Consider the following 14,860-nt stretch of genomic DNA (forward strand, 5'->3'; position numbering starts at 1 on the left):
CTTATTAGTATTTTTTACAGTTGAATTTGTTAGTTAATTAAGTGACACCGACTGGAAACAAAGCAACCAACACAAAGTAATATAAAAGAGATGTCACAGGCTAAACAATAATGTCCCAACCATCTATAAGAGTTCTAGTAAGATAGTAATGGCATAGTTGAAGCAGTTAGAGGATATAGAGTGAAGGTGTTATTTGTATTTCCTTAATTTATAGTATCTTTTATATGATCCGAAATAGCACTAACACCAATAATATCATGGAAACAGAAGTAGCTTTAAAGGATTGGATATTATATTATCATAAGTTATGTGAAGTAAACAGTGGAGAGATATTTAGTGGAAATGAGATAATAACTGATTTTGACGATCCTGTACTGTCCGATCCACTTCTAAACTTGAAACCATTACCAAAAAATGAGGTGACAGTAAATAAGGATAATGTTATTAAAGATAATGATTATTCTTCCAATGGTTGTGACTTTGCAAAGTCAAAGTTTCATATCAAAGGTTTAGTTGGACTTCTAACTACAGCCAGCGTCTATATAGGATTAGATAATTCCACAAATCCTAGTTATGACATCTCACAGGCGTGTGAATTTGATCTGGAAGATAATACTGTACAACAAGGCACAGGCAGAAGTGCTAATATGAATCCTGCTTGTAAAGTTGCTGGTTTTAATAAAAGTTCAGTCAGAGATACCATTTTTAATATATTTAAGATTCCAAAGAAAGATGAGAAGATAAGCAATGATATGGAGGTAAATAATACCTTATCTCGAGATCTAGACTACAAGAAAGATCTATTTGAATTTGTCAGAAAATATTTTGGAATATCTGAAGAAGAAACTTTAATTGGGCATTATACAGGGTGGTTATTACAGGAAGTGTTAATTCAAGGTAACTTATTTATTACCAATTCTTCTTTGGTATATCTAGCACACTTGCCAAAACTGACAGATGCAGTAGTATTATGTGGGAAATTAAAATTGCGCTCTAGGCTAAAAGGCAACCCTAGGTATTGGTGTGTGTTAAAACATAGCACATTGGCTCTATATAATGATCCATCTGATATTTATTTTCCAATTTTGAGTATAGATTTAAATCATGTTGAAGAAATTTCATTAGAGAATAGTTTAAAAGATGAAAATACTATGACTTTTGTCCTGGAAGCCTCTTCTAAAAATTACAAATTCATTGCAGGATCTAGTCATTCTGCCAAAACATGGGTCAAATGTTTGAAGAAACAATTGTTTTCTATAAAAAACCAATCGAAGGACACTATAGGAATTAAATTTCCAATAAGCAGCATAATAGACGTAGAATGTCAGAGTTATATGAATCAAGGACAGTCAATCAAAGTTAAATGTTTCGATGGTAATAAAAATTATGCTCTAAAAGAGTATACTTTTCTATTTTTTGATAAAGATGGGGATTCATTTTATAATATAATTTCAAATTTTATTCCAAGAAATATGAATCCAGTAGAGGCTTCATTACAAAATTCAAATCCAACTATTCATTTGAACTCAAAGTCACACTTTAATGATAAAATAAAAATACTTAGTGCAGTAAATATTGATGATATAATATGTGACACCGATAGTTTTGAAATGACTTCTTCAGATATATTGAGTGATATAGATGAAAATATTCAGCCACTATCACTGAAACATGTAAGAGACATTTCTAATTGTAAAAATTATCTCAAAGAAGATTTAAAGACTTCAAACAAAATGACAATCCAAGATTGCAACAAAAAAGTACAAACCTCGGAAATACAGCTTATTACATATTCTAAGCATGACAGTAGAATGGAACTAAATGATGATTCAAAATATTATCAAGGAAATATAGGCAACGATAATAAAGGGATTTTATCTTTCAAAAATATATGCTCTATCTGGAATACGTCGCCAATACATAACAAGGACAGTGATAACTTTTTTATGACTAGTGATCCTTTTGTTACCTCTATCAATGACACGACATTGGCAAAAATCAAAGATTGGTTTAACCTTCATGATAATGAAGTGCTGCATGCACTTTACTATGCATATCTTATTAAAGGATATCCTGTGTATGGAAAATTGTATGTTACAAACAGGAGGCTTTACTTCAAATCATGTATACCTGGAGTGAATGTTAAAATGGTCTTACCTTTAGAAGACATAGAGGGCTATAATGAAATACTAGGTACTAACTATGGCAATTTTGGAATTTTGTTAACAGTTCAAAATGAAAAAGAACTTCAATTTGGATTCAATTCATGTACCAACAGATCTGACTTTGAAAATGTGTTGCAAAGATGTCTTGATATTTGTAAATATGCGATCAAAACCCCAGAATTAGTGACAAGCAGAGTAATTGAATCCGAATCTGAGCATTCCAGGTTAAGATTCTTTGAGGAAAAATTCAGCACTGAAGGAATTGATATTCCTTTCTTAGTTGAGGATAATCCATATTTTAAAACAAAAATAATGCCTACAAAGAGCTATAATTTTGGGTTTTTAACAATTGGGTCTCGTGGAGATGTTCAGCCATATATAGCCTTGGCAAAAGGATTGATACAAGAAGGACATAGTGTCACGATAATTACACATAGGGAATTTAAGTCATTTGTAGAGTGTCACGGCATCGATTTTAAAGAAATTGCGGGTGATCCTACCAAGTTAATGTCATTAATGGTAGAGCATGAAGCAATTAATGTTGGAATGCTTATGGAAGCTTCAAGTAAATTTCGGGGTTGGATTCATGATTTGTTAGTAACTACTTGGGAAGCATGCAAAAATTTGAAGTTGGATATCCTGATTGAATCACCATCAGCAATGGCAGGAATACATATTTCAGAAGCACTTCAGATACCCTATTTCCGAGCATTCACGATGCCATGGACTAGAACAAGGGCATATCCGCATGCATTTATTGTGCCTGATCAAAAGAGAGGCGGCAGTTTCAATTATCTGACACATGTTATATTTGAAAATGTTTTCTGGAGAGGAATCTGTAGTCAAGTTAATAAATGGAGAGTTCAGACTCTAGGATTAGAAAAGACTAATTTAGCTCAACTTCAGCAAAATAAAATTCCTTTTCTTTACAATATATCTCCAGTAATTTTCCCACCTGCTATAGACTTTGATGAATGGATCAAAGTTACTGGATATTGGTTTTTAGATGAATCGGAATCATTTGAGCCTAGTCAAGAATTGGAGACATTTATCTCAAAGGCTCGAAAATTGGGTAAAAAATTAGTTTATATTGGTTTTGGCTCAATTGTTGTCAATAATGCGAAAGAGATGACAAGGGCAGTGATTGATTCAGTTTTAGAGACAGATATATTTTGTATACTCAATAAAGGTTGGTCAGAAAGGCTGGGGAAAGAAGAATTAAGGTATGAAGAGGAGCCAGAATATCCTGAAACTATTTTCCTATGTGATTCTATTCCTCACGATTGGTTATTTCCTAAAGTTGACGCAGCAGTTCATCATGGTGGTTCTGGCACTACTGGCGCAACACTAAAGGCAGGGACACCTGTTGTAATTAAGCCATTTTTTGGTGACCAATTTTTCTTTGCTTCAAGGATTGAAGATATTGGAGCAGGCATTGCATTGAAAAAGCTAAATGTCAGTAGTCTATCCAATGCCATCAAAAAAGTCCTAACTGATAAATCAATTAAAAGGAAAGCTGTTTCATTGAAAAAGAGAGTTGCAAAAGAAAATGGTGTCACAACGGCTATAAATTGTATATATAGTGAGTTAGAGTATGCAAGAAGTTTAGTTGTGAAAAAAAATCATAAATCTTCAAATATCGAATTTATACAGCACCCGAATAATGTCAATGATACGACTAAGACTGTGATTCCGCTCACCAGCATGGTCTGAAAAAAGGACTTCAACTATGTAAAAAGAATTAAAAATATTATTAATTATAGTTGTATAGTACAAAATTATTTAGTGTAGTGAAAAGTTTATTTTTTCCTTACAATATAATATATGAAAAAAATATTGTCCCTACTTAATGCAAAAATGAAAGATCTGATATCTCATAAACTACCAGTTGGTGACATCTTCAGCTTCACCAAAAACGGAGTTCACAACAGGCTCTTCTCCAAGGGTACCAGACCATTGATGAGGAGCACTGTTGACAATTTCAGGAAGGTTTGTTTGCAAGAAATCTTTGATGTAATCATTAATCAAATTGAACTCTAATAAGAATGCATCGTGGCCTTCCGGAGATTCAATTTTCTTCAAAGATGAATTAGGAATATAATCAGCCAATAATTCTTGTTCTGAAAAAGTGAATAGACCATCTGAATTTATACCAATGATCAAAGAAGGTTGTTGCATAGAGCTTAATACTCTTGTTATATCCTCATCATACTCGGTTCTGTCACGGGCCAAATCGTGAGTATCTAATTTACGAGTAATTGCAATATAACAATTAGCATCAAACCTGTTAATAAATTTAGCACCTTGATAACGCAGGTAGCTTTGAGCAGAGAAGTACGTCTGAGCAGGTTTAACCTCTTTTAACTCGGCATGAGTGGAGCTCAATGAAGTCGATGAAGATATCGAAGTGACTGAAGTTCTTGGAGACATAGAAGGAGAAGATGATGAGGCATCTTTATTTTTTTTACAAGATCCGTTGCAGGTATGGTTCATAATACCATCGTTATGGATAGTCAAAGAGTGTTCGCTTACCGAGGAAGGTTGAATTTTCGGTCTGGCACTCCCACTTTTTAACTGTTGGTCATTCGAAGGGGTTCTTCTAGAGAACTTACTTTCGAAACTATTTCTTGAACGGTAAGTCAGCAATGCTGACATTCTGGCGGCGGATAAGCCTGAAGCTGGGGGGTCATCGAAAGGGTAATAACCATCCAAATACTTTGGATCGGAATATATTGCTTGTCTTTGAGCTTCTGACCAGGAGATACACCAAGCAGAATGTCTTGCAGATGTTGCCAAAGCTACTAAATTTTTGACGTATGAAGTTCCATAAATAGCAGCCCATTCCAGAGCTAGCATCCCGCCCATAGAGCCTCCGATGACACAAGCTATTTGGTTAATTCCCAAAGAATCCAATACTAACTTATGGGCTCGCACATCATCACGGACAGTGCATAATGGGAACTCTGGACCATATGGTGTTCCTGTTTCTTCATTTATAGTCAAAGGGGAGAAAGACCCGTAAGGAGAGCCCATTGAATTTAAACAAATGATGAAAAACCTTGAAGGATCAAAAGCTTTATCCTGGCCTAACAATGGGTTCCACCAATCAGAGACATCAGAGGAGCCAGTCAAAGCATGGCAGATGACAATACAGTTATCACCATTTTCGTTAAGTCTGCCCCAAGTTTTATAGGCAATTGGGAAGTTTCTGATGGTAATACCTGATTCCAATTCCAATTCTGGAACCTCTACAATTCTCTGATTATGTACTAATTTTGTCAATGGATTTGACTCATTAATCTGAGAGATGTCCAATTCTCTAAACATTTCAGATTTTGCAGTATAGTTGTAGTCCGGCGATGACGTCATTTCTGATGAAAACGTATTAAAGCCCCAAAAAAAAGAAAAAGACCTTTATAAAACCTTTTCTGTTGTAATAACCACTATGTATATATATAGGAGGGTGTGTGTGTATGTATTGTAAAAATCAGGCTGTTGAAGCAAATACACAAAACGAAATTCGATATAGTCCAGTCGATGGTGTTCTAAATTAACAAAAAAGAATTATAACTAAAAACTTTTATTTATCAATTCGACAGTAAATGAAGGTCGGCCAGTGTCTAATATCCTTACTAGAGCGACCCAAACCTCTTGGAACGAATTAAAAAAAAATGAATATAACGTAGATAAAATCAAAGATTCTATTGGTGTCTGTCTCTTACTGTGACAATTTGATGTCGAATGCTGAAATAATGAATTAGTAGGGTTTAGTCGTAAGATTAAATACCAAAAAACCTGGTTTAAACTGATATTACTAGCTTTAAATATGGCGATGAGCTCTTTATTTTTTAGCCTGATAGCTTTTAGAGAATGCTCTCTTTGATTTGATTTGATTTGAAGGTGGTTTGGGTTTGGTGACGTCAGAGAGGAAATTTGGGAATGGTGAAAATTTAAGAAGTCAAATTGTGGCTTCTGTGGGTGTTATTGTGGGTGTTGTGTATGTTGTGCATGTGAGTGTCTGAGCGGTGTGGATGGATTTCGAACGAGTCACGGGGTCTGTATGTGGAAACTGTGGTGAGGAACAGGCGAACGGGGGGGAGGGAGGGTGAAATTGATCGTTGGTTTTATTTTATTTTTTTTACTGGAGTTTCTCTTAAGTCACGTGTTATCTTCTGAATTTTAAGTTTTGTCGAAGTTTTTGTGTTGCTTTTTTTTCTTTTTATGGTTTGTTTCATGGACAGACGTACATCGGGGGGAGGAGGGCTACGGAGGGTACTGGATGTTGTTGTTTTTTGTGTGCTTGCCTTTGTGTCTTGATACTTTTGTGGTTAAGTCCGGGGAGAGGGTGAGCAACAGGAAGAGAATGAGAATGAGAATTTGTGAGAAGAGAGAGGATAAAGGCACGTGACTAGTCCGGGAAACGGGAGCCCCGGATTGGATTAGGAATATTTTCACGTGCTGTGGGGAGGTTCATCAATTTACTGGAACTTCATGTGATTTTTGTGTATGTCACGTGGATTTTGGTTATTGTATTGTTTTAACATAGTTTAATACGAATTAGTAAAGATCTATGACACCAGATAATAAGTGTTATTATCGTTCACACTTATAAAGACTAATAGTGACTGCTATTTGAAACAATTGTATGTTATTGTATATTACTTACTTACTCTGTACATTAGAAAAAGAAGATATAGAACTCTTTAATAATAAATATACTTATTAACAGTACTAGACTACTACCAAATAGACGAATAAAATAAAAACCATACCAGCATTTATTCAACGTACAATTATTAGATATCTATAACCAAAGAATTCACAACAAAGAATACATTATCTTGGTAACCCCCCCCCCCCCCAAGGTCTTACTTAGTAATGATTTGTGTTTTTGTCTTAAAAAACAGTGAGAACTAATGAATATATATGCTGAGCTAAATAAAATATTATAAAAACATAAAAATATAGTATATAAAAACACTATAAAGTTAAAATGGAAATAACTGTCTCTCTTTTAGTTAGGTGTCCCTTCGTTGGCAGATGATTCTTCTTGTGTCAACAAAATGTTTAACCCACTAGATGGATTGGAAATCAACTCTTGAAATGTGCCCGTCTCAACAACACACCCATTCTTGCCCAACACCACCACTCGACTACTATGTTTGATAGTAGATAATCTATGTGCAATGGATATAGTAGTTTGCCCTTTCTCGTTTCTAGCTTGTAGATTCTGAGCAATTATATCTTCACTTTGGGAATCTAACGCACTAGTGGCTTCATCAAGGATCAATATCGATGGATCCAATAAAAATGTTCTTGCCAATGCAATTCTTTGTTTCTGCCCTCCAGACAATTGTGTTCCTCTAGGTCCAACTAACGTGTTTAATCCATCTGGAAAGTTATTTAAAAACTTACTACAATTGGCACTTTCAATAGCTCGTTCTATCCTACCTGGCTCATTGGCAATCTCTTCAGGTACGGAATACAGAATATTTTCTAAAATTGTACCATTGAATAGCATAGGTTCTTGTTGAACAACCCCAAGTAATCTACGGTATTTCCTTAAACTGAAATTCTTGATATCTTCACCGCCAACTAAAATTGAACCTTTCGCTACATCATAATATCTCAATAACAGGGAGGAAACGGTAGATTTACCACTACCTGATGGTCCAACAAAACATACATGTTCTCCAGGCTCAATCTTAATGCTAAAATCTTGGAAAATTTGTTGCTTAGGTCTTGTTGGATACCAGAATGAAACATTCTTAAATTCTACAGTTTTACCAAATAAAGTTATAGGATCTTTACCAATGGTTGGTTTAATAGCAGGTTTACGATCACTTAATTCAAAAACTCTTGCAGCGGCACCAGCACCTTTCATTAATTCAGAATAAAATGTGGATAACCCAAACAATGAACTACCTGTATAGACTGCATACATCATGAAACTGGATAACTCACCAACTGTCAATGCACCCGAAGATATCATATTTGTACCAACAACTAATAATGACAATAAAGCCGTATTGCCAACAAGACCAGTTGAACCGAAAAATAAACCAGATGTTACCGCTTCTTTGTACCCAATGTCAAAAACATTTCTAACTTCAGTAGCATAACGATGTATTTCCTTCTTTTCACCACCATATGCTTGAATGGTCCTAGTAGCGTTCAATTGTTCTTCTGCTACTTTGGTTAAACCACCAACAGATGTTTGCAACTGTCTAGAAAGGTTTCTAATCTTTCTACCATAGATTATGGCCATGGCTCCTAATGGTGGAATCAATAGTAACATGACAGACGTCAATTGCCATGAAATATAACTCATCATACCAAACCCTACAAAACCTTGCAAAATAGCTCTAGTACCATCCGAAACATTTTGAGTAACAGATTTGGCGACTATTGAAGCATCTGTAGACAATCTAGAAATCAGATCACCGACTTTATTCGAATCTAAGAATGCAGCCTCCTGCTCTAATGCTGCCTTCATTGTACGAGTTCTTAGTCTAGCCACTAGTCTTTCACCTGTTACCTTTAAGATAATGATACGACCTGTATTGGCCAATGCACCTACGGTAAAAACAACTCCTAATGCAGTGTAAAATTGTAAAGCTGTCAACCCATATATTTTCTTATCTTCGTCTTCCTTTTCTTTCAGCTTTTCAGAAACACCTTTACCATTTTCTTCATCTGCACTTGGTGGTTTAGCAATATCTAATAACTTACCAATGACACTTGGGACCACCATACTAACAGCACTAGAAATAAAGATAAGCAATAAAGCTATAGAGATGTAGAAAGTTTCGGGTCTTGCTAGTTCAAATAATCGTTTGACATCTTTAAACCCAGATCTACCAGATTCATCTGGGGTCAGCTTCTGGATCTTTGGAGGAATTTTCAATTCACGTTCTTGAGCAGCGACTGCATTGACAGTAGAACTAGCATCAGATATATTTGACGTCCATCTCACTTGGTTAAAAGCTGATAAACCACCATAACAATTGTTGATCTGTAATTTTACCTTAATTGGATTCCCAATGATAAGTCTAGATGCCTTTGGCAAGAAACGAATGTTCATCGACCTCTTTAAAGGTGACGAAACAAGTATCCTTGCTCCGGTAGCTTTAAACATGGCTCTATAGACAAATCAAGGATCTCAGTATTGACTTAATTCCTCTAGATAGTCTACAAATCTTTACCTGGAAATTATTTTAAATCAACCACATTGGTTCATTGTATTATATACGCCTATTATACATATTGAACGCTGATTTAGGCTTAGTAAGAAAATATCAAATTACCCGGATTTCCGAGATTATATATCTCGTTTAAGTAAGTAAATTAACATCCAACGAGCTAGCACCTATAAGACAATATAGGACTTCTAGAACCATTCATCTTCTTTAATCACAATCAATATCTTGTTCTTAATATTTTATTTTACATTCATAATTCTAGTAGTTATATAAAATTTATCATATAGAAATATAGAAGAAAATTTTCAGATTAATTGAAGTATCTTAAAATAATCTTGTTGACTAATTTGAAAAGTTACAAATATCTTATGATGTTTTAATGTCAATGCATTGGATATGATTAAAAACATTCATAAATTCTGCCATTTGACTTGATTAGAGTACACTTTGTAAAAATGCTTATTTCTCGCATTAAAATATTATACTGTTGGCATTGATGACAGTAATAAAAATGACTTTAAGGAAAGACGTAGAAACTGAAGCTTTACTTATCTCGAATAAGGATTGTTTGTTGCACTTGATGGCATGAACTGTGAAAACCCTCCTGATGGTTTAGGGCGCACTTTCCCATTATTAACATGATTCACAGGTGGTTGGTTAAAATTTGGCCTCATATTTTTATTATTATAAGGCATTTGACCAGATGTTGGACTGGCTGCATTCATTGGAATTTGATTCGGATGAGGTCTATTGTATCCTGCAGGAGGCGTTGGTCCACCTTGTTGAGGGAACCTTTGCCCATATGGACTCGTTGTAGGTGAATTTCCATACTTATTATAAGGTGGTTGATGTGGTTGTCCATATGGTGCGTAACCTTGCATATTTTTGAATTGACCAGGTTGCCCTTGAGGAGGTGGGGGGCCCATTCTCATATTTTGCATTGGTGGTGGTTGTGATCTATTTTGTGGAGGGTTACCTTGTCTGAACTGTTGGCCGTGTGGTGGTTGTACTTGTTGCTGTGCGCCATTAGAAACGATATTCAAATTGTACTGAGCCTGTGAATGAGGCATATTAGTATTTTGATGACCTGCAAAGTTTGCGTTATTACCCGCAATAGGAGAGGGTGAATCTCCTGGCATCTGATTAAAATTACCTCTTGAAGTGTTAGGAGAATTATAGGAAGGCTGTTGGCCTATATTTGGATCTGAAAAATTTCTTGCATCATGGAATTTCTGTTGGTTAAAGCTATCGGCACTTCTATTTGAATTTTGTTTTCTTAATTCTTCAGCTTCTAGTCTCTCCACAGAATGGTTACTAGAATTACTATCTTTAATACCATAGTTGAATGAACTTCTTGATTCAGTGTTTGACTGACTAGCATAAATGTTATTTTGTTCAACATAATCGGGATCAAAAATATTATCTTCCCCCACTGGTTCTTTAGCTGTAAAAAATCCATCTTGTAGATTTTCCCTACTTCCCATAGCGCTTCCAGAATATACGCTGTTCATACCAATTTGACTAATTCTTTTACTTAATTCATCAAATTCCTCTATTACGTTTTGATTCCCTGTTGGATATGGCGCTTTTTCTAACGGATTATTTTTTTCAACCGAATGAATACTGCTAGATGAATCAGCTATATGCGATATTTCAAAAGTTTTAGAATCAGAGGAACCAATATATTGATCATAGGCTCCATTTCCATTAATGTCTCTACCAACTTCTAGAGACTGTGGTTTGATATTACCCGAAACTTGATCTGACTGTCCAAATGGAGAAGCCGAATATTTATCGTAAATACCTGCCAAATCTGAAGCAGTAGATAAAACTTTAGGTTTGGGATGAAGTCCTAAACCAGTATCTGAAATATTATTGCTATCCTTATTGAACCCAGCTGTATTAGAGTTTTCGATTTTTAGGTTCATGGGACTTCTTGTTTTTTTGATATTTAGATCGCCTGTATCATATAATAATTTTGTACCGCTTGAACTATATTCCGATGATTGAGCATCTTGATGTAAAGCAGAGCCTTTATCTGAATATTGTAGGTTTGATAGAGAAGAACCACCAGTTACAGAACTTTGCAAGTAATTGCTGTTTTTATTTGAGTAAATATTTGCGTTTGCACTTACACTTCTCTTGTCTTCAGAAGAATTTAGTTGTTTCTTAGGACTTGAAAACTCTGCATACTTGTTCATTCTACTATTAGGGTTAGAGTTCAGACTGCTTTTATCGTCGAATGTAGCTTTGTTGGCTGATAAACTTCTAGGGGTGGTATTTATTGGAAGGAACACATCAGACGTTGGTAATGGAGATGCACTTCCAAATAACTCTTTAGAACCAATACGTGGTGATGCCACCGATGTTGGTAAACTAGATGAAGAACCACAGCCAGTATAACCATTCGTTAACTTTCTTTGTAACAGCTCTTTAATATTAACGCTCCATTCATGAGATGACCACTCTAAACTTGAAGCTGAATTAACTAGAGGCAATAGTTCCTCTAGCTTTAAGTAATATATATGTGGTAAGGTTGGTAAACCAAATAATAAAGACTGTTGATCATCTTTGTTTGCGATTAGTCTCTTTGGTCTACCATAAAGTTTGAAAGTGTTCATAGAAGGAATCAAGAATCTAATAATAGTATCATAACCTGGAACAGCCTGATGCTTTTCTGGCATTATAAATATATCAACTTCTTGTTCAGGTTCTTTGTTGAAAATGATTTTACCTTCAACTTTAATGATAGTTGATGTGTCTATCAACTTATTTGAACTAGGATAAACAGCGTAGATTGCAGTCGCATCTACTAAAGTTGCCATAGCATTTGATTTTTTAACCTTCTTATCGTTTTCATAAAAAAATATTTTACCCTTTGGATTTTTTTTACTTCCAGGTTGAGAAATTACGGCATAGCATCTTTTCCAAGGCATACCAGCACCGAATCTAACACTAACCCAATCTTCATAATTGAACTTAGTATCTGCTAGAACGACTTTAATATCACCTAATTTTGAACCTCTACTGGATAAGAAAGCACCAGTGTAAGCTTCTTGTAAAGAAGTACACTCGAATAAACTCAATCTAATTGCAGCATGCCACATATTGAAGGATTGTTCATTGCTAAACTGTATGAAAAATCTATTTTTCAAAGTGGTCGATACCACTAAAGTATTGTCCATATTTTGTCGACTTTCAGTGACAATTTTATCAACGCTTGATAAAGTTTTCAATACTGCATCAGTGAAATTGATATAAGTTGGTTTAGCAGCGATATTTTTCAATTCAAATGAATCGCCAGACAATTCAGCAGCATCCCATAATGCTAGTTGGGTACCGATAAGTACACCATAAACGTTTCTCCAAACCCTATCAGCTTGGGAACCATCACTTTTCAAATCGTGCAAAATCAAGAATACACCTTCATGGTATCTTCTATGAGCCTGAGCTGACAATAAAGTTACAATTGGTATCAACTCTGGAGACAACTCTGAAGATACTTGAGGCAATTCCAAATCAGTCTCGGGCAAACTGTCATTTGTGAATTTTCTTAAATTAGAGGCAGACCAGGATCTTTTCATAATACTTGAAGAAGAATCTGAACTAACAGAATTTCTCTTGAAAAACCTCGACGGTGAAGGCAAATCTGGAGATTTAGGACCAGAAAACAACCTTTTCATATTAATAAACTTGGTATTACTCTAAAACGTTTGATCAAAATAGTACACCCATAAACGATATCTGGTATATGATAAAAATAAAATAAAATTCACCACGGTGCTGCTGCTCTCTCCTTCAAAAGATACCAACTCTAGAACAAAAGAATATCGTCAAATATACAAATAGAGGTTCAACAATATATATATCAAAACTAATATCCCATAAACTCCTAAAACAACTTTCGAATTCGAACTTGAACTTTAATTCGATTTCGATTTCGAATAAGATTTCATCATCAACTTTTCTTATTCGCAATAAATTTTCAGGACTAGAATTCCTTACAGTAAGACGAAGCCAGAGGAGGCGGACTGGATATAAAAAGAGAAAGGAAGAAAGAATGAACTTGATCTTGGCAAGGCTAGTCCAGTTCGAACGATAAGAGAGCTTACGACGAGACCAGAGTAGGCCAAGGTCGGTTTGATTAGCAGGTTGGCTATGCTGTAATAATATGTATAAGATCTTTAGGTGTTTGTGAGCTTGGTTTATTTATAGTGCAGGTTAAAGGTGCAAGTTCGAATTGGGATTTTGGTGTGATTGTGAGTATACAGAAGTAGATAAGTTAGATTATATATATATATAAATATATATATACTTATATTTTATATATATATACTGATTTATGACGTATATGATGGTGAAGGGGGGGAGGGGGAGGAGAAGGTGGACTGGGAAATGCGTTTGATTTAGCTCTTTGTTTCTATAAAAACGTGGTACTCTTTTAAGATATTTTTTATCTGTATGAAATTGAATTTGAATTTGGTTTTGAATTTGGTTTTGATCTTCTTATTTTGGATTATAGAATTTTCCATGTATCTTCAACACCGTGACAGAACTTTGAGCAAGCTACTGAGGCTGATAGTGGATAATTGGATAAACCGATTTTCTCATCAACATATTCATCAGCGAAATTGTCTTTACCTCTTGCCATGGCACCTACAAACAAACATATACTTTCGTCATCGTCTAGCTTTTCCATGTAATCTTGTACTCTTACCACTGGAGCATCAAATGATAATGTTACTTTACGACATTTAGTTGGTAGATGATCAGTGATTGGGTTCTTGATTACTTTTAATAATTTCTCTTCGGAGTTAACAGATCTGATAGATAGTTTGTGTAATAGTTGCACCATCAACCCTGAGAATCTTTTGAAAGTTCTTGGAATACGAACAGTTGGGTTCACTTCGACTAATACACCTCGACTGGTTTGAATATATACTTGTAATTTCCCAGCTTTGTTGATTGGTGAATCTAATAATGTTAAAAGACATTGGTGGGTAATATCAGGTCTGGCTTCGCTGATATCCCTACCCATCTTCTTCAACACACCTTGATGATCATCACAATTTAATAAAACATATTTATCACCACCTGGTCCAGATGATGAAATCTTATGAGTCTCTAAAGATGCCATACTCAATACCACAATCAGTCTCTGAGTAACCTTATCTTTGGATGTCAAAACTGGAGGTGCTTGTGGAACTAATGAAGCTGGCAAGGCTTTCTGTTCACCTGCTCTCATAGCATCTCTTACTTTCGAATCTTCAACCATTGCTTAAAAACTTGGAAAAAATTATTATTCGTCTCTCTAGGTTCTTACCTTGGGATTACTTTCAATTGAAATTTAAAGCTAGGGTATCCCTCTATATCCTTAGTATGTACACTTATAACTGGTCCTAAATTGAGAGAAACTCATTAAAAAACCAATACCATCTTTAAATATCCATCTCATCGTTTGGGTTTTAGTCTCTCTCTCTGACTGGTTCATCG

At 35.0% G+C, this 14,860-nt stretch overlaps 5 protein-coding genes across 5 annotated transcripts; 1 reads left to right on the forward strand and 4 right to left on the reverse strand.

The window, feature by feature from the left end:
- Window positions 1-224: 224 nt before the first annotated feature.
- ATG26 (sterol 3-beta-glucosyltransferase) lies at window positions 225-3,878 on the forward strand (the record flags this gene model as incomplete). The annotated part of the gene is made up of 1 exon (XM_001646917.1): window positions 225-3,878. One exon carries the CDS (start codon window positions 225-227, stop codon window positions 3,876-3,878), a length of 3,654 nt encoding a protein of 1,217 aa, XP_001646967.1.
- A 168-nt stretch (window positions 3,879-4,046) lies between these two features.
- MET2 (homoserine O-acetyltransferase) lies at window positions 4,047-5,534 on the reverse strand (the record flags this gene model as incomplete). The annotated part of the gene is made up of 1 exon (XM_001646918.1): window positions 4,047-5,534. One exon carries the CDS (start codon window positions 5,532-5,534, stop codon window positions 4,047-4,049), a length of 1,488 nt encoding a protein of 495 aa, XP_001646968.1.
- A 1,645-nt stretch (window positions 5,535-7,179) lies between these two features.
- On the reverse strand, window positions 7,180-9,303 carry MDL1 (ATP-binding cassette permease MDL1; the record flags this gene model as incomplete). The annotated part of the gene is made up of 1 exon (XM_001646919.1): window positions 7,180-9,303. One exon carries the CDS (start codon window positions 9,301-9,303, stop codon window positions 7,180-7,182), a length of 2,124 nt encoding a protein of 707 aa, XP_001646969.1.
- Window positions 9,304-9,915: 612 nt separating this feature from the next.
- SKG3 (Skg3p) lies at window positions 9,916-13,050 on the reverse strand (the record flags this gene model as incomplete). The annotated part of the gene is made up of 1 exon (XM_001646920.1): window positions 9,916-13,050. One exon carries the CDS (start codon window positions 13,048-13,050, stop codon window positions 9,916-9,918), a length of 3,135 nt encoding a protein of 1,044 aa, XP_001646970.1.
- Window positions 13,051-13,883: 833 nt separating this feature from the next.
- EMG1 (18S rRNA pseudouridine methyltransferase) lies at window positions 13,884-14,642 on the reverse strand (the record flags this gene model as incomplete). The annotated part of the gene is made up of 1 exon (XM_001646921.1): window positions 13,884-14,642. One exon carries the CDS (start codon window positions 14,640-14,642, stop codon window positions 13,884-13,886), a length of 759 nt encoding a protein of 252 aa, XP_001646971.1.
- Window positions 14,643-14,860: the final 218 nt, after the last annotated feature.

This window comes from Vanderwaltozyma polyspora, genomic scaffold (assembly GCF_000150035.1).
Source record: "Vanderwaltozyma polyspora DSM 70294 KpolScaffold2000 genomic scaffold, whole genome shotgun sequence".
In the NCBI taxonomy this organism is placed as follows: domain Eukaryota; kingdom Fungi; phylum Ascomycota; class Saccharomycetes; order Saccharomycetales; family Saccharomycetaceae; genus Vanderwaltozyma; species Vanderwaltozyma polyspora.